This window comes from Acyrthosiphon pisum, chromosome A3, assembly GCF_005508785.2.
Source record: "Acyrthosiphon pisum isolate AL4f chromosome A3, pea_aphid_22Mar2018_4r6ur, whole genome shotgun sequence".
NCBI lineage: Eukaryota > Metazoa > Arthropoda > Insecta > Hemiptera > Aphididae > Acyrthosiphon > Acyrthosiphon pisum.
The window spans coordinates 6,053,034-6,079,361 of record NC_042496.1 but is presented as its reverse complement, the minus strand read 5'-3'; the positions used below and the strand labels follow the sequence as shown (position 1 = coordinate 6,079,361).

At 31.9% G+C, this 26,328-nt stretch overlaps 1 protein-coding gene across 3 annotated transcripts in view; it reads right to left on the bottom strand.

Annotated features, from left to right (window-relative positions):
* The window catches only part of LOC100161053 (ecdysone-induced protein 78C), a 67,613-nt gene that overhangs the window by 25,885 nt on the left and 15,400 nt on the right, over nucleotides 1-26,328 (bottom strand). Inside the window, exon 1 of one of the 3 annotated variants that reach the window (XM_016804187.2) lies at nucleotides 20,513-21,624. The exons of 1 other annotated variant lie outside the window; for it this stretch is intronic. In XM_016804187.2, the coding sequence (XP_016659676.1) occupies nucleotides 20,513-20,669 (157 nt within the window). In that variant the 5' untranslated portion in view covers nucleotides 20,670-21,624. Of the gene's footprint in view, nucleotides 1-17,833; nucleotides 18,898-20,512; nucleotides 21,625-26,328 lie in introns of those variants that run through there. One more of the 3 variants, XM_001952697.5, reaches the window with a different exon arrangement.

The following is a 26,328-nucleotide window of genomic DNA, read 5'->3' as shown; positions in this document are numbered from 1 at the left end:
CAATCATTATACATATATGTTTATACAAGAACTTGTCTTGACCGATTCATCATTGCCTGACCGGAACTTCCAAAGCTATGAGTATGAAATTGGTCAGTAGTTTTGTTTGATAATGTAAACACCCGCACTGAGAAAGGGTTTTCCAAAATTTGCATTTTAAAGAGGTCCTTCAACACGGACTTTGAGATTTACGATGAAAATGTAACTATTTTTATACATAAATAGTTGCCGTTTGTTGTAGATTATAATAGTAGTGCAAAAATTAGTATTTTTTCGTACATAAATAGTTGCAACCATAGAAACCACTCGGGCAGATGAGGTAAAAGCATACATCAAATTTCCATGTTTGCAAGGCCTCAATTAAAAAAAACTATATCTTAAAACTAAACGTATTTTTGTAGCTTAAATTCTCAAAAACTACTTGATTGATGTTGATGAAAATCTCTAAGATTGTGTCTAGAAATATCGAAAAGCTTGGAGAATAGTTTAAAGTTTAAAATGTTTAAATGTAATGAAGGTAGGTAGCTTAAAATTTAAGCTTTAAACTTTAAGCTAACAACATTAAAAAATATACGAAGTACCAAATCTAATCCGCGACTTGCGGTTGCCCATCTTGGTCAAAATGTTTCATAAAGCTAGGTACATTGACACGAATTTTCCTGTGAGCTGAGGTACACTAAAACCCAGATACACCTATATACAGCGCTGTATTTTAAATTTGCTCATTTTTCCCGGGCAAAGTCGTGTTTTACAGCTAGTATACCTAAATAAAAGTTGAATAATTTAATTTGCAATTTAAAAATTTTACTCATAAACCTAACTTAACCTTAACTCACCATCAAACACCTTCAGGAAATTATTTTTTTTTCAAATTCATAACCATTGATCCATAATTATATGCAAGTAAAGATATGTATAATAAATAAAGTGGCGACCTACAAGTCTATTTTGGTATGCATTTTAGCATGCATGAAACGTATTGTAAAAACAACCATCTATACTATTATATACTGGTATTATACACTACTATAATACGTCTATACTGTAGTTTTTTTTGCAAATTCACTACAACAAAAATTATAAATAATATTATATATATTATGATGTTATGATAGTTCAATATTAACAGTGTATTTATAAATAGAAAAAATAGAAAATATAAACTGCGATTTGAAACAAAAAATTTACTTGGAGGAAAACGGAATCGTACCTAGTTCTTCTTAATAATAATTATTATTTTTTATGAGCAAACGCCAAACGGAGAGTATAGGAAAACTTGCAGCTTGGATCATGGAGAGAAATTTGGATACGGGCACAATAATATTATAAAAGCAGGATAATCATTGCGGGCTCAATTTCCAAAATAGTCGTTAATATATGATAATAATTTTATACAAACTATAAAACATAAATAAAAAAACTTTTTACCGAGCGATATCGCGCATAAACGTTTTTGTTCGTACTATGATAAAATTAAAACGACCAGAGAACGAAACGAATTACTGTATAGGTACGGTCGCGCGCGCGTTTAGACATCAAAATAAAACGTCGTTTATATAATATAATATTATGATGCCGCAGCGGGTAGGTAGGTATAACATAGTGTAATGTTTAGGACTCACGCGATCGGTAGGTACCTAAATACTAGATAGTGTTCGCGGTCTGTACCAAAAAAAAAGTCAAGTATACTTCTATTATAAAAAAATAATGTTTTCCAAAAAAATCACTGCGGCAGTATAATATACTTAGGTACTCTGTGGCCGAGTTGACGGCTGTTTTTTACAGTTTCCAGTATAAATGTTTAATACTCGACAGCTATAGATATTATATTATAGGTGGGCTAGGCTCTACAATAATATGTATATATTACCTATATATATATATATATATATATATATAGGTACGTCAGCATAACCGGTACTCCGGTCGTATACTCGAATAATATTATATTATCACCTGTACCGTCGTCGCCTTGTATTACACGCATACTGCTATATCCATTCTGTATACATACCTTATAAATATAATATTATTGGTAATCAACTATACGACTATATATACGACCCCACGTCTTATTAATTTTCGTTTACACGCACGCGTTTCTATATGTGATCTTATCCCCGAGTCATTAATATGAGAATATAATACATATTAATATGTTTTTATATTACGATAATAAACTCAGATGCCTATATACTATTGTATCCAGTGGTGAATCGCAAAGTACAACCACTCACCTGATCGTAATTTTAAGCGCCCTGCTTATTGGTTCTTTAGTTGAAAAACCTATCGGATTTGGTCTTTACATATGTGACAGTACCAATCTCCGACAAACAAGAATCCTTTCACGATTAAAAGCTTGTATGTGTTACCGATCATACAGATTTTGAACGGAAAATGCAGCACTCATAATAATTTTATATTATGACAAATATGCAGCGAGATCGATGAATAAAAAAAGGTTTGTGATTGTGACGGAAACGATTGATTCAATTTTTTCGAATTTAATAGTTTTAACGCGTAAGGTGGTGGCCAAACCTGCAGGTACTTAATTTAAATGCAAATTTCTATATTATACATGAAAGGGGCTTAAGAATATTCTATCGATATCAAATTGTAATAGGTAGGTGAGGTACCTATCAAATTGTATATGAAAATCATTTTTTACTTCAGAAAAAAACCATTATACTCTAAACATCTCCGAAAAAGTCGGAAATCATTTCCATCCAGAAGACTATAGAAATCTTATTTAAACACCCATGTCCGACGTTGATCATTGACAGGCACCGCCATCGATCATTATGCGACAAGACAAATATTCTCTATGCAAGCGCTTATACATATTATATTATATACACAATAATACCACGCCTTACTCCGTGTAGATATTTTGACTTCGTGTGGACACACGGTCGACTGTGGCATAGCGTTTTAACGACGCGATGCCAACGTCGAATTTCATATATGACATTGCTTTCGTTGTCGAAGAAGAAGAAGAAGAAGAAGAAGAAGAAGAATGGAAAAAACATCGTATAAAATCCAAGTATATATTCAACACTAATGGTCGTATACACATTATATGACATAAAATATATATGTTTAAGTTTACTTCTTGTATTTGGAAGATGCATATATATACAATATTTGTTTTCATAGAGTCGTTATTTTTTTGTTTATATAGATGCCCAGCCCGAGGATTCAGCTATTTTATTATTGTGTCTCCCCTCAGCGTATATATATATATATTTACTATATTTGTACGACCGCATTGTTCGTTGAAAAGATTCGATAAATATGAATAATATATAATATATATTCACAGAGTGGTTGATGATTTCTGAGTTTATTTTTGAAGTGTACCCATTGAAATTGTGAAGTTATCATAATATTCATAAATACTGTATAGTATATATTTTGAAATAATTAAAAGATCAAGGGTCATCTCGGACATACGTCTGAAATATAAAATTGAGTCTATAATAATATCAAATTCTTAAACACAATATATTTAAAACGATTATTGAAATTCTACGCTCTTTAATAATTACATAAAGTTAGTTAGATTTTTAGTTATTTCTGTTACACTGTATATTTCCAAATTATATATTTAAGTAAATACGAAAGGCTCGAAATTATATTAAAATCATGGTGCAATTATTATTATGCGAAACGCAATAATCATTATTTTTAAGTAGAAATTCGAATATTAATATTTTTAAGTAATAATTTTGGTCGGATACAATAATTGACCAATCCAAGAAATTTCTTCTAAAAACGAATGAATTAAAAAATGTATATGTGCCTAATATTATATTCATACCGCGTTTAATGAACTTGACTCGAAAATCAAAATATTTTTTAACGAAATCGTACTGTCCCAATCATTTGTGCTGGAAGTCGGAAGGAATTCTATATAACAATAAGCTACGCACGATCCAGATGTCTGAACTGATATGATATAGGTACGTCATTTTAGCACACCGGGTTACGCGACCGAGATACCTTGCGTAACCGACTGTTCGTAAAGCGAAAATAATAAAATAATATTATATATATATATCACATAAAATATATACGTACAGGAAATGTCATAATGTAATATATATAATAATTTAATAAGATACAGCGTCTCCGTAAAACGGAAAATCTCGAAGACACACGAAACATAATAATTGGAATTTGTGTTATTTTTTTCTCTTAAAATACACGGATGACAAAAAAGTAAAAAGGTAAAAAAAAAATAAACGAAACGAAAAAAATCAAAAAGAAACAGCGAGACACAACAATAAAAAGATATAAATATATTATTATATTACATTTACGCACACTCACACATATTATGTTATTGTATGTACAACGACGGAGAGTGCAGTGGAGGCAATATACGAGCAGCAAAGGATTCCGTCGCCGGACAGTTCAATAACCTTGAGTGCTTTCAGAAACACACACACACACACACACACACACACACACACACACACACACACACACCCATGTACCATAAACATCTATACGAACGCGAAAGACGGTGTGCGTGTTCATTCGGGCTACGGTACGGTGGTGTGCGCGCGCGAGGCATAACCAGTTTGCCAACTCTTTTTTATAATTTTTTTTCTCTACCCGCAGCCTCACTTCTCCTGCACACGCGCGCTGCCGGGGCTCGTCCGTACCAAAACTTAAAACACAAAACCAGTTCCGACGACGATAAATAATTATTAATCGTCTCTCTCTCTCGTCCCGTCTCCGTCTCGCCACGCGTTTTTCCGTCCTTCCTGTGCGTACACACACACGCGCGTGCGGTGGTATTATATATTATTTTACGCTCAGTACACCGTATACACGTACACGGCTATGGTACGTATATAGAGGTACACATATTATGTATAGGAAGTTAAACGCACGCACCGCGCGCACTGCTGCAATATAATATGCGTACACGCGGCGAGTATGCAAGACGCGCGCGCGACTGGACCGACGTACGCGTACCTGTGTGTAGGTACCGATATTATTATTATTATTGTTATAACATAAAAGTATTATCGTAGCGGCCGAACGTCCGCCGCCGCATACATAAAGTCCGCGCGGTTTTGTATATTCGCGGCACTGTGTTTTACCCCGGAGCCGCGGCCGTCAACTCATCGAGCAGAGCTGTTACAATAATATTATTATTGTATAATACTTTAATGTGATGATCAACTCACATTAATACTCTGCTGCGATACGACGAAATGCTGAGTTTCCGAGTTGCGCAATCTCGAATTTTCATAATGTTCGAAAACTATCCGTGATAACCAGATATTTATATTATATATTAATAGTATGGCCAACTAGCGTCACTAGAACTGTCTTAATGATCATCACCAATACTGTATCAAAGCATTTTTTCGGGGAGACGGGACGGGACATCATAAATATGTATACCCTTCCTTAACAGACACCTCCAAATAGCGGATGTTTTCTTGAAAACCAAACTATCAACTTTCCATAATCTGAACCTTTTGAATAGCGGACAACTCCAAATTTTGGTATTCAGGGGTTTCACTGTAAACTATAATATTGTAATTTTAGTCAGCACTAAAATTTAAGTTTTGACATTTGGTTAAAAATATGAAAATAACATCATTACAACCATTTATGACGAAATATTTATGTTGGCGTAATGGCGTCAAAGGTTTTTCTAATAATTTGCAACATTTTGGGGGAATTTTATCCCCCCCTCTTTACAGATATGGTCTTAATCACAATTCATAATAATAGGTCATACATAAATAATATGTATTATTTATAAAGGTATACCTACCAACAAAAATGTTAACTATTAAATTGCTATATTATTTCTCCACAATACTCATAATATAGACGTACGGTTTTATTATCTCGAATCATTCCTATCAGGTAACATAAAATATGACCATTACAGGGTAGGGACATTTAGTAACGTATATCTTTAGAATTTAGGTACGTATCTACGTAGTACCGACACATCAAAGTTGAATAAATAATGAAATATCGAAACATAAAATAGAAGTTTTTAAGTTCGTAAAAAAAGTTAACGAACATCCGCTATTCAAATGGCATTATAAAATTATAAAATTATACAGTTTGTAATATGTATTAAATTTTCGAATTTATAATAAGTTACCTATAAGGAAACAAAGTAAAATAATGCATGATTTTACAACAACCAACATCGGGCAACTATAAACTTCGACAACTAGATGTTTTGTTGATCACTTTCTGGAGATCCTGCAAGATGTAAAATAATTTTATTGTCACATATCTATATAATATATATATATATATATATATTATATTTTATACTATAATAATGTTATAAAGCTGAAGAAGAGTTAGTATATTATGTTTTAACGTGCTAATCTCAGGAACTAATGGGCCGATTTCAATAAAAGTTGTATCAATAGATTCCTTGAGATTCGTTTAGTGTTTTTAGCTTTTTTTTGTCAACCCCTATAGGTTGCTATCAGGTTTACACATTAATTTAGTTATGGATATAGAGTTAGCATTGATTACAGAAATAAAATTAAAAAAAAAAAAAAACATTATTTTAATTTTTAGACTAGCCAATTTGCCAAGCACTGCTGCGATATTATTTTTCATGTTGAAAAAAATTATATTTAATTTATTGTTTGTTACTCAAATGTACAACAAAAGACAATGCCTTTATGTTTACGGAGTTTATAGATTCAAAAACTACTTGACCAATGTTGATGAAAGTTTCAGAGATTGTTCTAAGAGATATCAGAAAAGTTTAGAAAGTAGTTTGAACCAAGTTAAAAATATTCCAACTACCAAGTGCTGTATTCAATCCCCCAAAGACGGATTGCCCTTCTAGGTCGAATTAGTTCACATAGCGATAGGTACACTGATGCCGATTTTCCCGAGAAATGAGGTACACCACAAACGAGATACATCGATATATAGAGGTGTATTCTGTGTTTCTCCATTTTTTCCCCGGGCGTAGTTAGTTTATACCCTTAGTATATATTATACACTACATGGCACATGCATTATATAACACGCGGCCGCTGTGGAAATACACGCGTGGGTAAATTGACGGTTACTACAGTATTCAAAGGTGACCTGAAACTGCAGTTGGTAGATAATATTATGGATTTGCAGATATAAAATACGATTAAAATAATTCATTTTGCACATTATTGCAGTCATTATAAACAGTATTTCACTTTTGAAAAATCTTAAAGACGTTCAGAGTTATTATATTTCCAAAGATATATATAGGTATTTAAAAAAATATTGTGAACATCCGGTCGTTTAATATTCACGGAACAAAATAAATCGAAGACGCGTCCGATCGATAAAAGCTGGTAAAATTGTTTAAATCACGCTGGGTTTCGTTATTCGTCCGATTCGCCTAAAAACGGGACTGCAGCAGTTGCGTGGGTCACAATATTATATTAAAGTAATATATTGGTTATAAGTTTGCCGTGATATCGCGCAGTCCATTTATTTTCTTCGAGTAATAAGGTTACAGTTATAAAAATGTTTCTGTGACCTGCGCGGTAAACTGTGTGGTCCGTCGTGATTTACGATATTTCCATTTGAAATCTTTGGTAGTTATGATGTACTAATTTTTCGTAAAATGAAACTTTGATTATATTATCACCAACACTTATACACTTATATTTGTAATTATGAAATAATTGTTATTTTATGCACCAGCGTCTACGACCTGCGAGACAACAATCTATTTTTATTATTATATCATATATACCTACATATTATAAATGTATACTGATTTCAATTAAATTTTGTTTGTAAAAGTCTAACTGATACGTATAAGTTACTATGCAAAATTATTTAAACATTTTTTTATTATTACTTATTCTTCAAGAAAATAATGAGCCCCACTCGCAACATATGGGGTCCTAACATAATACTATAAGGCATGAGCTATATTATTTTTGAGTCACAAGAAAAATGTTAAGGTAAAATATTCACCCAATGTCCATTCGGAATGAAATACCTAAAGCTCAGATGGCTGACGGCGTGGAGGAAGTTAAGTAGAAAAAATACACAACCGGCGCGTTTCCCTTTCTTGGAAAGAAAGTATAACTAGAATACTATACGCAGACTACATACGCTCTTGAATTATACTTTATAGTACTATATAGTGTATACAATAAACATAGGTATCATGTACATATTTAATACAGGTGGTAAAAGTAAACAGTAGTAAAGAAGACACTTTTTTAGCTATTATTATGTCGCCTGCAGATGACCCGAAAAACGAAAAAGGTTTTTATTATCGTGTTAGTGTCAAATCTCTTCTAATATAGTTTTCATTATTTTAATGATTGGAATTTAAACTACATTGAAAACGTGTCGATTTATCCACTAAAATCATATCACAATATGTCACTCATTTACTTAAATATTGTTATTTGTTATAAATTGTTCACAGTGTTAAAATGTTATTAATTTTAGTAACTAAACGCCAAAGCTGCAAAGTATTATATTTTTTTTTATTATATTTTAGTTTTTACATAGTATTGCATAGTATTGCATATAATACAGTTTAAAAAACTCAACTCGATAATAATTATTTATTTTAATCATTTTATAATACAACGTACATACGAACATAATTACTTTCTGGTTGGTATTTTGTTGTGTTGTATTTCGTTAAAAAATACGAGTGTTTGACTAAAATATATTAAACGTATATACTTGTAGAGATATCCAATTTCGATGGAACCCTAAACACGTATTAGCGACTAGCGAGTGCCGACATTCTTATAAAATTGTCTCAGTTTATTGCCACTATAGGCGTAAGTACCTAATTTATAAACAAGTCCCATTACAAAATGTCAAAATAATCTTAATCTTTGAACTGTGAATGATGCTTGCTGATAATATGTTATTTATACCTTGATTATAAATTGTAATATTATCATTTGTATATATCTACTAATGAACGCTTAAATACAATAAATATTATTTGTTAAAATTCAATATCTAGTTGTGTTGTTCACGTATTAAATTTATATTATAATGTATTATTTCAAAAATACAATAGTTATTGAATATTATTTATTATTCTTAAGTATATTTTAAATTGTGTAATGTAACGGTATATGTACAGGTTTTATAATTTGTACTACCAGTGAATATTGGGCATAATATCAGTATTATAACATTGTTCCGTGTACAAAACATGGACTTTATTGTTTTTGTCGCGTGCGTTCTATCTATATAACCGTTAGCCCTGACATATTGTGTGTATAATATATATACAGGTACTATTATGTATATTCTGTACTGTACTGCAGGGATAAGTTCAATATTGATAGAGTTTTCTTGTGGCGTTTATGTTTGGAATCCATGACAAAGTAATGTCTTCATAAACAAATCCATGTATTTTTTTGTATAAATTATAAAAGTTATTGACGGTGGCTTTATAGGTTTCTAAAAATTATTAGTTTCGATCTGTTTTGCATTTTGTATAGATAGGCAGATGTGTATCATAGTCATTTTCAAATAATATTATCGCGTTTACATGCATTTGAAAAAAAATACGAATTTAATTTTGGTCTGAATTTTATACTATAACGTATAATATAGAAACGATGAAACGATTAATAATAATTGTATATGGTTTTAAAATATTATTCAACATACTATGAGTGTAGGCGTTACGACATTATGGTGAAGGACTAGGTGCATATTATTATTATCGACTAGTCTACTAAAAATGTATACACACCGATAATATAAAATATATGTATAATAATATATCAGTGGTTGGATTAGCAGAACACTTTTTTTAGTGATGCTATACAGTACCTAGCAAACTACTTATTATTGAACTAGGCAGCGTATTAGCGTACTGCTTTGTTTCGGTATAATAAAGTACAACGCTTAAAAATAGTGACAAAACGGTTTTCCGCTGTAAATAACACAAATATCGCTAATCTGAACTCTTTGCTAGCTATAAGCTCATTTCCTTATTCATTAAATATAATTATTATATCTCAAATTAAAATAAATAATAAAATCATTCTATATTAAAAAACTGATTATACACATCCTAACAAAATACTGAAATTACATCACTAAATACTTTGAATATGTGCAACTCGTGTAAATTGAATTTTCGGGAAAACTGGTATACACCTGGTATATATTTAACAGATTCATTTGAATTTTTCATTTCTAAGTTTCCAACCGGCAGGGTGATATTTTAATCATGCTCGCCCTATTTGAATGCTTAAATTATGCATATAGGTATTCAAATTCTGATTTTCAGAATTTTTTATACCACTTAAGGATGATACTATGACACAACTTCTGTTTTTCAAATGGGAACTCACCTTATTCTCTGTCAATTATCCAGAAGAAATTTTTTTAAGAATTTTGATATATCTAAATCAAAATTCAAACGAGTAGTTTTTTAGTCATATAACTGTGTATCCTTAGGGCTGGTAAAGTGTCGGTTAACGCTAACCTACTGAAAACAGATTTTATTACCGGCAGAATTCGGCCGGTTAAGTGTTGGTTAACTTTAACCGGACATTGGAAGAACGTTCCTAAAGATAATATGTCTATGGCGATGGGTTAAGTATAAATGGGTGCTTAGATGATACTATAGAGACTATTGAATTATCAATATAAAACAATTGTAATAACCATTCCAGTATAATAAAAATGACATCTAATATTACATAAAGTTTATATTTTTGTAATACCATTTTTTAGGATTATTATCCTTAGTATCAACGTTTTAATAACTGAGAAGTTACTTCTTAGAACATTGATTTAGACACATCAAAATGTCCAATAAAATCGTCCGCAAAATAATTTTCATTAAAACCCCACTGAGTTCCTATTTCAAAAATAGAAGTTTGTACAACCCCAATTAACTTTTTAAGTGGTACAAAAAATATTAAGAATTTAAAAATAAGGTCTTTAAGCAAACTTAAAAATTCTAAAAATCAGAATTCGAATAAATGTACTATTTAATGGAAAAATCGGACCGAGCATGTTTAAAAAATCGCCCATTTATTATTATATCCCTAAGTATTATTTTTTTGACTAAAAAAAAAATAGCATGTAATGAAATACCTTACATTTGCATAACAGTAGCGATGATTGTAGCAAACTTTTATTTTATTATGTTGTGGTAGCGCACTACATCATGATTCATGACTTTCAACCACTATATTATATTATTTTCTACGTGCACATTTAGATACAAAATAACTATCCAAAACACTAAATTAAAAAATATCATCAAATTAAGAGACAACACTACCTATTTCAGAGTTTAGAAAAATGTTATGTTTTTATAACTTTATAATAGACATTATCGACTACTCAGACGACAGAAATAGATTTTTTGGATCTCCTGTAAAGATACAAAAACGATGATAAGCGGTGTTTCCTTTTATGTGACGACAAGCAATTATTCTACATTTGCAATAGCAGTCCTATAAGTTATTATATCATTATAAGGGTTCAAATTATGTTATGTGGGAAAATATATTATTAGGTATCCTAATTTATTAACTTGTTATGTGAAAATATTAATGATTATTATCCAAACTCATTATTTTTAAAAGTATTGCCGGTAAAACTACTAATAATTTAAAAAATTACTTTTCTTAATTAAAAATATTTTTATTTGAATACTTTTATAAATAAATTGATTTTTGAACGTTGGTTTAAAAGATTATCATTATTTTAAACTTTGATGCGAAGATGAGCAAAATTTAATGTAGGTATGCATTACAACTTGATTCCTCTTAATCTAAAATTTAAACCCTTATGAAAAAAAACTCAACTTCAATATTTGAAACATAGAAATGTTCATAAAAAATTGTGCTTCAGATTTTCGAATTTATATTTTATATTTCCATTTTGATAATTTAAAATTGATATAGGTTTTGAACTTTCGAAACTATATAGCATAAAGGTAGGTGAACGAAATAAAAGTGATATAAAATGTAAGAATGAAAGTATCTTAAATTCTCCTGAGTAAAAAGGTCAAAAAAAAACTTTTTGAATTAATGAACGTTCATTGTTAAAACGTAATAAATGGATGAATAATACTAGTTCTTTGTATAGATCCCTAATAGTAATTCGCTGTCTTGCCCGCAAAACTAATACTTGATAAATTAACACCGCCCAAATTATGCGAGCTTTCTTCGGTCGTTTCAGAGAATTCTACCACTTGCAAAACTATGGTTAATTATGATTATTAGTTTTACTTTGCTCTAACTTTTCGGAGCATAAATATTTAGAACGCTATATAGAACTTGTTCATAATCAGGAATAATATATATTATTACTTGACTGTTATTATAATACTGTATAAGATAAACGAATATTACGTGATAACTGCAATTGAATATTGATATTTTAAAAACTTTAAATGGAAAAGTATATTTTTCAACCGCGCATAGTACATGCAATAATAATAAAGTCATTACAGCTATTAATTTAATCACTGGTTAATACAATAATAATCAACCATTTATCTAAATAATTTTTGTAAAACATGAACCAAATCATATTTTTTTTTTATTTATTATATATGTTTAAAAAAAATTGTATATACCTATAGAACGAATCGATTAATTGAATCAAAATTACCTGTAGTAATGTCATTACAGATAACATCCGGCAGAACTCGTTCATATATATATTTTATATTTACTTATTAATTATTATTGACGAAAACAAAATTAATGAAAACCATTTGTCAGTTATTGCATACAAAAAGATATATTTTTGTCGGGAGTTAGGATATATTACATTATCATATTATGTATGAAAAAATGTCCGAGACTTCGTAGAAAGTATATTCTTTATACTGCTTATTTTATATTAGTTTCCATGAGGCAAAAAAAAAACCGGATAAAATTGAAAAATAGTTAACCTTTTTGAAGTATACCGCAAAATATCATCTGTTTCCAATACATATAGGTGCCACGAGAGACTTTTTGAACTTTTTTATTGCTTTCCTTACCCCAAAATAAAATGTAAAACACTAAAAATGCAAAACTTCCTAAAAGACTTCGTTAGACTAGGACCTTGCTAAATTTGTAATACCAATGCGTAAGGGCATCTATACATAGTTACTAATTGTTTAATTTTATTTATGTCTATTAGGAGTCCTATGGATGGCGGTACAAATGTTTTATTCAAATTAAAACCTAAATTTTTTGCTGTGAACTGTTAAGTAGGTAGGTGGTTTTTTTTGAAAATGTCGCTGTACCTACATATATATATATATATATATTGCTATTCAAATGAGCAACATCTATAGTCTATATTCGTTATTAAGTTTTCGTTATTAATGATACTAGTCTACCAAGGCTTAAAATACATGAGAGATTTGATAATTTTCAAAAATAATTACTGTAATTAATATTAATCTATTAGCATTTTGTAATTTGTACAAATATTATCCTAGTACAATAAGCACTAGTCTAAATATTATATCTATTATTTATTTATCTGTATTAAATGTAAAATGATAATAATCAAAACATATTATAGTTTAATTGCGATTAGAGTCTCAGAAATTACTCGTTTGAATTTTGATTTAGATACATTAAAATTGTGTATAAAAAAAAAACAATTTACGGTAAGTAAACATTGTGGTTTTGTTTAGAAAAAATAAATCTGTACTAAACAATGGCGGACAATCCTTAAATTAAATACAAAATTAAAATATAAAAAACATGGTCTTTAAGTATAGGTATACTTACTAAAAAATTCTAAATATCCGAATTCGAATGAATTTGTTATCAAAAGATATACCTAAGGGGGAAGAACATTCTTGGTGAGCCGCTCTGTATATACTATACAATATACTGCAAAGTCACAGCCGATCTAAGACAACAATATAGACAGAAACACTCAATATAAATTGTATATTATTGCATACATCCATTAATGTAATATTATAAAATCTGAAAAACATAATATCATATAAGTTCAAATACTGCGCATATACATATACGATATTATTATCACTGCTGTAATGTATAGAATATAATATCATTATTAGTATCACGATTCATTCGTTATTATATTATATTTGATATTGATTTGTAAGCGGTGAGCCGGCGACCGGCGCGGCGCACGGTTGAAATGTATAGGTATAGCTACAACTATATTATTTGGTTCTGTTGAAAAATTAAATACTTTTGTTCGGACTTGCGCCGATGGTATCATTATTATTATTATTGTTCCCGTTTAATAAAATATTATTCGCATGTAGTACTGTATATTGAACATCATACAAAAAACATAATATACGTCAAACAATAATATACAAAGTTATATTAATAAATACAATGCATTGGTATAAATAAAACTCCAGCGATGTGCACATGATTTTATTTTTTTTTTAATCCCAAAATCCCATGATACAGAATAATAATCATTATTATGATCATTCATATGGTAGCTTTAAGAGAATTACCTACCTAAAAATAAAAATCCAGCAATAATTATAATATAATTTATAATATACTACCTATGTATCATTTTAATAAAAAAAAATCGCGATTTTCATTCAAATTAATTTTTATTATCCTCAATTTAATAATGCAACGTTTATAGTATATATATTTATATATTATATACATTAATACAGTAGTCACGTACGTAGACACAGCGTTCTAGGCGTGAGCGTGTTTCGAATGTCCAATTATTATATTATTTTCGTATATATAGCACGTGCAATAATAAGACGAATTGAATTCGGATGGATTTTAAACCGTTATGTAGGCATTGGAATACTATACCTACTACATGTCTAGGTACATAGTACATACCTAATAATATTATGTTATAATATATGCTTTCGTACGATTCCATACACAATATTTATTTGGCGAAATGATCTTGATAGTATCCTAACATTTAAATTGGTTTATTTATGTATATAATATGCATATTGCATTCAATATAGATACCAGTCAATGGCCATAGTCATCGAGGTTTTATTTAATAAAAATAAAAAAATAAAATATAAATACAAAATACGAAATATGTACATATTCTAATTGAAAAAAAATTTAGGGAATATATGTATACCTATAGTATATCTGAATATAGATTTTATGTTATAACTGAAAGAAATTTACCCGGAAGGCTAGGATAAAAAAAAAAATAATGAATAAATAAACCAGGTAGGTAGGTAGGTAGGTAGGTAGGTAGGTAGGTATGTTATTAAATTTCGCAAGCTTAAAATTTTTTGGCACGAGACCAGTGGTGAACGGTTTTGGTAACCAATGGCATAGGTGCGGATAGTGCTCTCTTGGCGAATAACTAATATATATACAATAATGTGTGTGTGTGTGTGTGTGTGTGAATGTACGTATATTCATATGCGTTAGTCATGGTAACGGTACATGAGCAAAGTGAATGATCTTCAACATCAACAACATTGACCAATCGCAAGTCGATGATCGATCAACAGAATATAATAGGTATAGAGGATGGCTGAATGTGCATGGAAAAAAATAACCACATAATCGATACGTGCATGTATATTCGCAGGCACGAGATAATCATATACGACCGGTGTACCTACATGTTATATATATATATATATAAATATAATATCCGATTTTCCTATACTTATGTCTTGTATATGTTACATACACACATAGTTTACCTGCTATATACGTGACTTTGTGTGTTTCGTACTTATTTTCCGCGATAGACTTCAATCGCAATAAATTATTTTTTCTTCTATTACCGACGATGATTTCTAGTTGGAAAATTGTTTTTAGGGTGGGAAAAAAATCGATTTTCGTTATAATCGCGTACGTTGCATTTTATGCGGTCGATGAAGTCTTACAAAAGTTCCAACAGCGTTTCGTGCAACTTCTTGCGGAGTCTTTTTAGTGAAAACTTTTAATCCTCTTTGTATATAACTATATATATGAACTAATTACGATGAATTCCGGAAAGTGCTTGATGAAAAGTTTCGACAGACGCATCTTTAACAAGGTCTGATGAACAAATCGGCTTGAACATTTACTCCTCGAACTTCGGTGCTCGTATAAAATATATAAGCCCGACGAATATCCCTGAGATAGGCGGGAGGTTTCATGGTTTATACATTTAAATTTATATAATAAATATAATATACGATACGGTATAAACAATAAGCTATATAACTTACAGACAACAAATGTAAAATATAGTATTGATGTCAAAAAACGCGTAAATAATATTAATATACTACTTGTATTTTGTAATATTAACTAATAGTAAATAGTCTGTGTAGTATATGTGGATACCTATACCAACATCGGATGCAATAATATTATTATTTATAATACATAGGTAATATAACAAATAATATTAGTATCCAAACAAAATAACGCTTGTGTCAGATGCAAATCAAAAGCGTAGGTACAGGTTTAATAAAAGTAATAAAAATATTTTAACGTAATGCGACTATGCAAGTAATATTATATTATATAGACACACACACGCACATATTATTATATATAGGTACTATAATATATGCACCTATAATATATTAAAATAAAATCACATCCTACGGGCTATGCTGGTAATATACTAGTTGTAGAAGATTGATTATTTTCGTATACTTTCACTGTACATGAAAGTTACATACCTACATATTATATTATATAATAATATATTAGAATAATACCGAATGATCTATTATGCCTAAATAATATTTCCTCGTAAATCGTATAAACGATATATTTTAAGCATATTATTATTATTTATTATACCTATATGGCACGTAGGTATTTCTAAACGTATCGCACACGGTCATCGGAAGTAAGCGCACGTAGTTCGTTCAAATAGGTATCTATATTGCAGGGTCGAAATTAAACGTAGAGCGAGGGGCGTGAGAACCTGGGCCCCGAGGACACCACAACAAAACTGAAATACATCCGGGCCCGTTGATAGATAAGCAGATCCCGAATTAAAAAAAAAAAAGATTCAACAATTTACCCAAAAGTTTGTAACTCTACGGTTGACTTCAACGTCGCTTAGAAAATATATTAGTTATGGTGAAAACCATTTGTATTTAAACTCCGGTCCCGTGAAATCGTTCATCCACGTTCGTACAGGATAAAATGCGTGTAGTAGGTACACAATATTTTGTTTCGTACAACTAAATACTACTAATAATGCAGTTTATGAATGGCTGAATGGCACGACAAAAATTGATACTAACAATGAAATCATTACCACTGAAATACTTGATTATTGACTCAACACTTGTTCACCAGATATTAATTTGTCTATAGTGACTACAGGTTATTCAACCTGCTAAGGACTTGGCTATTCATAAATTCACATTTACGTTCGAATGTAAGACCTCGTGCTATACCCAGCATTGCATATAAAAAGTTGCAAATGGAGATAATTTCGTATAAAATTGGCTAATTTAAGCACGACGACACGCGGCTGATGGGTATGATAACATTTTGATAATCCCTATATTAGGATTATAATATAAATCATGAGATTCAAGTAAAGTCTAAAAGGCTATCCATAAATGTAAATTGACTCGATAAAAGTTGTTATATATACTGTATACTGAAAAGGCATGATACATGTTGCCATTCACCTGGTACCAGAAAGTGTGTAAAATAATCGTTTGTGTTAGTACATTGCTCTATATCAAAATTTAAAAAGAAATAACTGGTGCACGGTGGCTATACGTAATCTATCTACTACCTAGGTAGTAACTGTATTGAAACGAATAATAACATAGCAGTCATGGCGATGGTATAGGAGTCGACCGAAAAAATAGCAAATCGCGCTCGGTTCGAACACTGACCTGGTGCGGTGGTGGACGAGGATGGCGTGGAGTTGGTGATGGCAACCGCCGGCGGCGGGGGAGGTGGTTGAGAGGCGGCCACGCGACCAGCGTACGTGGTGGGCTGCCGGTACGTGGAACTGGTGCACGGAGATTGGACGCGGACGTCGCGGAAAGCGGCCGCGGGCGTGGACGTGTCCATGGGCACAGTGGTGCAGGGCTCGTCGCCGAATCCCTGGACCGGCGGGTCGTGACTCTCCGAGCCGGCCGTATCTGTGGTCGTGTCATCAAAAAAGCTCAGGTTGAACTCTTCCGTGGTGCCGGCGCCAAACGACACGTCGGCCGTTAGCTTGTCGGCGGATGGTGCGCCGCCCAGCCCCGCCGCTAACGATTGATCGAGCTTGAACACGTCCATGTTTTGACGATTATATATGTTTATGTGTCGTCGTATGTCGTATGATATTATGTCGTAGAGTGTTCACGAAAACAGATGACTCCAATTATAGATGTTTGTAACGACGACGACGACGGTGGAGGCGGCGGTGGTGGTTCAAGTGCGGCCGGTGTCCGACGAGAGTCGGTGGTCGTCAAGTGACGGCACTGCGACGGTGGGACATGTCGGTGGTGATGCTGCTCCGGTAGGTGGTGGTGCATAGCCACCGCCACCGTTATACCGCAGTGGGATTTTCAGGGCGCAAATTGGCGATACGCATTTTCAGATAGAAAGCACGACGATAATTCACGCGCGATTTTTCAAACTAATATCTCTAACTCCCCGACGATAAGAATATACTATTTTGGAAAAACGCGCGTACATACAGTATAGAATAATGTAGACCGATCGAACGCGCGCCCGAGTCGACTCTTTATAATTTATAATATATACATATTATATTACTATCGTTGTAATAATAATATAATATGTTATAAATTAATATATTTATTACGTATGCGTTCTGTGCACGTGCGCGTACCCACGATGACTGCACTGGAGCACCACAGATGTCTCACACGGACACGTCGGCCGGCCGGCGATGGTACGCACGCAGAAGACGACGACGACCGCGGCAGGTAAGCTACTACGACGACGACGACGACGACGACTACTACTACTACTAATAATAATAATAATAATAATAATAATAATAATACTAATACTACTAGATACAGAGATACTAGTATACTACTACAACAAACACTATATAATACGACTACGATCCGGCCGCCGTGTAAGCGTGTGCGTGCGTCCGTGCGTGCGAGTGCTGTTGATAGTTCAGTGACCGACAACGACGACGACGCTGCCGCCGCCGCCGTCGCAGGTTGTCAGATGAAGTGGTGGCGGCAGCTATGCAGGTGGCGGCGGCGGCGACGGTAGTATACGGCGGCGGTGCACGTACACATAAGCGGCGCTCGGGGTTCAGTGGGAGTGCCCCGCGGATCCTCCACCGCCGCATGATTCGCTCTAAGTGCGCTCTCTGGTCGTCGTCGTCCATATCCGAATAATAAAATATGCTACGGCAAGCGTGTGACCGAGAGACGAATACCCTTTCGCTCGGTCTCCAAGTTTTCTTCCGGTTTTCCGGTTTTCGAGTTCGCCGATCCACTTGGAACGCACAGACCAAATGTCGGGTGTCAGGGTGGCGAGGATTGGTAGGGAACGCACTTTCCGTCGGTGTCTCTTATTATTTTTCGAAAATGTCACTATATACCTTCGGGGGGCTCCATCGGGGGAGGTGCAGGGAAAATTCTTGCCGGTGAAATAGTTTCCTATATATCAGATTTACTTTTATACAAAAATAATTATTGTATAAGTTATTCATATTTCTTTCTTTGGATTCTTAATATATTATAAGACTGTTTAAATTAATTTGACACATTTACCTATTAATTACCATACTCTGTTCAAAATAAGAAACACAGTCTGCGGCCAACTTTTGCGCAGGAGTGAGGTAATACTACACGGTAGGTATAGAAAGGTACCTACTCAGTGGGGGTGACAAACGGGTGTTACCTGACTTCAGCTTACGAAAACTAGTCGCACACCGACTGTGTTTCTTATTTTGAGTATAAGTAATAAGTACCGAAGTATACCTTAGTGTACCTGTTTGCATATACCAACAGTCAATAGGTACTTGTGTAATTTAAGCATGTTAAACTATTCAAGTATACACTTTTTTAGGTCAATTATTATTAAAATATCTTTTACGCTTTTAGTTTCTGTGCAGAAACTGCTGTTAAAGTTACCACATTTAAACAGAGTCGAACTTTTGACGTTAAGCGTGTAATCCATAGAGTAATAAATAATAAATATTAAAATGAAAAACGCTTCGTTTTTATGACGTATGTAACGCGACACTTATGCCTTTCGCACCCTACCAAATAACACGGTTACCGACTATAATAACACCTATATACCTACTATATACCACTGCAAAATGCAAGTCTAGCATATTATACAGGACAAAAATAATAAATCACAATAATAGTTTATAGTTCTTATTGTATTGTATATTTGTATACGTTATTATATATAGGTACTAAAAATTGTCTTATTTGTTAGTCGTCGGCGTCTGTAGTCCGTATTTTTCCAAGGAGTGTTACTTGGATTTTAATACCCTACACGGCTATACTGCCTATATTATAAACATGTGTACACACACAAATTAAACTTATCTACAGTTAATTTTCAAAAATGGTCACCTGTGATTAATATCGGTGAACGATGAAATTGTGCGCACCTTGTGTCTTCAATCTTGATGAGATGGCTGACGTGTAATCTTATTCGGAAAGTGTCGAAGGTGATGATGGGGATCGCAAATATTCGTACAAGACTCGCTTTACTGGAATGTTCATCCATGGTTGCACACAACTACTATGACTTATTATTAGCACTCCCGGAGGGTGACACGAGAATGGCTTGATTTATGATATCAATAATCGAACGGCTTGTGAAAAAACGGTCAGCGATTGAAATTGTATGAAATTTTTTTACGATTGAGTATCTGAGTGACAGACAATATCGAGGTTATGTGCTGGAGGGTGTCTCGCGGTATTATATTACGCGGTATACGGTGATCACGTTGGCAATGCTTAAAGCTAAAACCACGGTCGCGTACCATGAATTTAGACCCTTGTAGAATTTTGCACTTAATGTGTATTCAAGGAAACTTTACACTATAATGTGAATTGTTATAACCTAGTAAGCAAAAGTTTCAATATCCATGAAAGGTTTAACAGCGATTTTCGAAAAAAAAAATTTGACACAATGATTGGCTAAAGGCGGCTTCACAACTACCCGTGTCGTGTCGTGTCGTGTGAATTGTGAATTCAATTCGTTCTTCGGGGATATTCCGAATCAGGACGATACCAACTTGGTATCTTAGTATCTAATCAAAATATAATAGATACCATAGGTATTAGATATATAAGATAACAGTAAACAAATCTACCAAGGCGTGAACATTGTGACCAGCACGATCAAAAGTTGAATTAATTCAACTTCGCGGTAATCGTGGTATCGTGTTGGTCGACACGATCATATTTTATTATCACATTTTGGTGAACCAATCAGAAAAAAGGATTTTACACGACACGACACGACACGACACGGGCAGTAAACTGGGCACAACTGTTGTGAACCCGCCTTTAATCATTGGGTTAGTATGTGCGGTATGCGGGTATAGGTACCTAATGTTCATAAGTAAATACCATATACGTGAAAATAGAACTAATCCTACTCTAGAAGCACGATTTATCATATACAGGTTACTCAACGACCCTATGTACATACACAACAAAAGTGGTGCGCTTAAATGTTGATTTCTAACAGCTGATCAACTATGTGAGAATAACTACTAGCGCTCCAATACATAATATTGTATATCTATATTGATATATTTTGTAGTACCAAGAGAAATCACTATAATGCAAAAGCACTAACTGTTATTCTTGCTATGACAAGATCGTTAATTTTAAGCGCACCAAAATATAAGTTTCGTTGAGTAACCTGTATGGCTGTATATCTTAAATCGTGTCTAGAAGAAATTCCATAGCGGAAAACGTTTTGCAGAACAAACGCTGAAAAGGTAGAAATTCGTGAGCGCTTGGCTTGGCGGGCGGTATTTTTTTTAACCGTGGTCGCGGTCTAAGACATACAAAGTCATGGAGGAAATTCAGGAGCGGCAAACGTTGCAAACGTTTGATAACGGAGACATTCGGAACGTCCGGTTGCTAAACGATTAACGAAGCCGTAAACGTTTGCAAACATTGCAAACGCCATGTTCCGGCGTTTGGTCTTTTTCTTTCTAGTAACCAAAATCGTGGTTGTTTTTGTTTATACTATTGCCGTTATCGTTACTTGATACTTATAGATACTTGAAATATTCACTAAATATTTATATAATAATTTATTAGACATAATATAATATTAATCATCATTAAAATCTTTTTCTGCTATTTAAAGATATTATTGAAATTTTTGCCTTTTTCAGTTTATTTTATGTTTATGTATAAATGTTGTTATCCACATGTGATGATCTGCAGATCACACATAAAATATAAAAATTGTATACGCTTACACTATAGGTAGGTACGTTATATTATACATTTCATATTTACATTTATTGTTTTTTTTTATCGATATTATTATTATTATTTATTTAAGTTTTATTGATCATGGGTACAATGTGTCATATAAACGTCGATTTATAACTGTTAAATTTTAAATGTTTATAGTTCCTATAAATTATATGCAGGTTGACTTTGTGGATACCTATGTCTATATATGTTTGTATGTACCTATGTAGATATGTAACGAATGAAAAAGATTTTGTTACTGTAGATATTGGCACCGGGTTCTCTAATTTTCATGGGGTGCCCAAAATCCTAAAATTATTTAACTTATAAGTAAAATAAAAAAAATCGGTTTAGTGGATGTCGCTCTGCTGTACAGTAGGTTACAAGTGGGTCGCTGTATAATGGATGGTATTAAATTTGAATTAAATGATAAAATATCATTGTATACGAAAAATTTCTGAGCGAAGATGGGTTCATCAGTCTAGGATATTTTATATTATATTTGAAGTGTCACTTATCTTCACTTTCATGATTAATTTTTTTTTATGTCTTACACCACGACAACGGTTAAACAAAATACCGCACTAAACCAAGCGCTCGCGAATTTCTACGTTTTCAACGTTTCAAACGTTTGCGTTCGTTCTGCAAAACATTTCCTCATGATGAGTCGTGATAGTAACACAATGAATAATGATAACGATAACTGCAAATATATACCACGGTTCCGGTTACTAGAACTAATTAAACAGACCAAACACTGGATCAAGGCGCTTGCAATAATATGTTTGCAAACGTTTACAGCTTCGTTTAGCAAACAGACAATCCGAACTTCTCCGTTATCAAACGTTAAACTAGTTACCACTTATCATTCAGATCACATTATAAAAATACCATAAATCAAAAAAATAATATTTTGCCAGAAATCATGGTTCCCGTTATCACAGTTACATGTGAAATCACCTACACGCGCGCTCCCGAAAAGTTTGTACCAAAACCCTACTTTAGAATTTATTTTGAGTCGACTTCTCGGTTTTTATCTCGCAATAAAAATATTAAACAACCGATTTTGCACCGTTCATGTATGATTTATTCGATGCGCTTATCCACATTTCACCGATGTTATTATTTTAATTGTTCCATTCGACGAAACGACGTAGTAACGCATGTTATTACTTATTGTTACAGATCCTCCTCCGTCGTCACCGTAAAGTAGAAATGTTTAAATGTATAATCATTAATCGTTGATACAAAAAAAAAAACACTTAGAAATTCGGTATTTTTGGCTCTCAAGACTTTCGTATAAATCAATTAGGGTATATAAATTGTACACAGCACGAGTGTTTGCTAAAGTATAATGTAGAAAGCTGCAATTGTTAAAAAAAAGAAAAGGAAATTGTGACAACACGACTTATGGACCGTAGTTTCGAAAAATTCTTTTTCGGATTGTTTCCAACGAAAAATACGAGTTCCGAAGAACAATATTAAACGACGTTAATTTATAGTTTGCGGGGACCTTTCTTTTTAGTGAAACACCGAGCCAGCGCTATTCTGATAAATTTTAGCCTTACAATCGCCTTAATATTTACTTAATCTTAAAATGCGTACTGCTGAACATATTTACAATCACAAATGCAGTATCTGCAATGATAAATTTATATCAGTTGTACACTTTTATATGATTACTAAAATACTAATCAGTCGACGACAAGCATCTAAGTTTTTTTTATATTCTTATTTTTGTGGGGAATCAAACATAATAAAGAAAATGCAGTTTTTTTTTAGTACAAAATTATTTTATGATTATATTGTTTTTATTTTACCTTGCACATTGAAAAATGTTTTATCAGGAATATTTATTTTTTTTAGAAAAATATTGTAGTGTAAAATGTAAATATATTTATTTTTTAATAAATTCTATTTTTAGTTTCGATATTTCTTATTCTTAACAGTATAACTCAAATCTGAATAAAATATGTATTTTAAAACTCAATTTTTTGTTACAATTGTCCACATAAAATATCGTGTAAATAAAATATATTAATTTTTGTTCACTGTTTCCGTCGTATTTACGTTAGTGATTTATTTAAAAGATTCATATTTTTATTTGTTTTATCTTAAAGGTATTTTTGTTTTTTGTTCTATTGTTAAATAGAGCAAGGCACAACGCCAGTCTATATAATATTCTACCATCACTTTTGAGTATTAAAATGCTGACAAATAAAATATTTAAATCATTACGTTTTGAAGAAGCATATTACATTATATTTTTAATTTACACAAAATTACTAATTATACGAAACAGGTTTCAAAATCTTTCAACGAAAACTTAATGACCACATTTTAATATCATTACTTATTATCCCAATAGGATTTTGAAGGATCATAAATATAATTTGTTTGTGTAAATACAGATAAATTATATAGTTTCATGTATCACTATCTCATAATTGTTTCAAATATCTCTGCGTTATATAATTACAGACATGACTATAATATTATATATATGGATATATTTTGATGTTCTTACTTCTTGGACACTTTTAAATTAACTCGGTGTTTGTCAATAATGTATAGATATTAAAAAATCCGTAAGCTTTTGTTAAGTCTTATTGAATCACATTACAAATTTAAAATACAATATTGCGACACGTCACACGTTTACTATTTCCATTTACACAACCTAAACAATAATATATAGATCTTAGAACTTTTGGCGAATCATGTACAAAAATACCGGACTTAGTCAATGTTGTGTTGATTGTTGATTAATAGTAGTGTAATAATTTATTTTATACGACATAGTTTTTTATCTATGAGAGGTAAATAGTTAAATTAGCAGCAATTATTTGCGTTATCTTATACCAAACTTACAAATGTTACGTGCAAATGCCTCCAATAATACCGTCTATACCGGCAAACTAGTTTTTCTTCGCAGTTTATTGGTTCCTTACAAATAATTATATGCAGAGCAAACCAAGTCCATAAATTATATTATAAATATGACAAAACGTGTGCTGCAGACTGCAGAATCTGCAGGCTAGATAGTGATGTATAAATGTAAAACTTGATAATCGTAATAATTATTGAAAAAAAAAATGTATAGAAATTGACAACGTGTTTGAAATGCAGGTAAAACTTTAACGAATTAAAATATTGTTTCCGACAAAGAAATTTCCAATAGGTTCCATAATAATTTATACAATATGCCTATAATATTATAAACATGTAAGAAGATATTTTTATTAAAATATTTAAAATGAGAATTTCTGACAACCAAATGTCGTAAAATAAAACTACATTTTTTAATTTAATTTTTTAATATATTCAAAAATATCGGTAACGTAATCAATTTTCCAAAGTATATTACGTCGAAACACACTTTGCTAAGTTTAATATTGAATAAAAAAAATTTAGTTGTTCATTTAAACATTTATCGTTTTGGTATTTTATGTTTATTTCTTTGGTAGCTGCGTTTGATGACATAAAATAAAAACATTATAATATACAAATTATACAATATACACTGCGTCGGATGGAATAATGGACGGGTGTCACTCGAAAGGACTTTTCAAGCGACTTGGCGGTACCTATTTGTTTATAATTAAGAATACGTATATTTCCTGTAAAGTACTTTTGGCATGCAGTATATATGCGATAACAACGCGTTTTATGTTTAATTAAAAGTTAATGTAACCACAGTGGCTCATCAAAATCCTTCAAAATATAATTTATAATGTTTAATTCGTAAAGTACATCAAAGTTAAATTAGGATAAGCATAAATTTAAACACAGACTTTTAAACGTGGTTTATATGTTATGTATAATTAGTGTGTAACTTTTTTTGTCTAACATATGTATAGTATGTATATGGCATATTGTTACTATAACAAGATATGAAGTTGTAGGTTTTGATACTTTTCAAAATACAGCAGTACATTTAC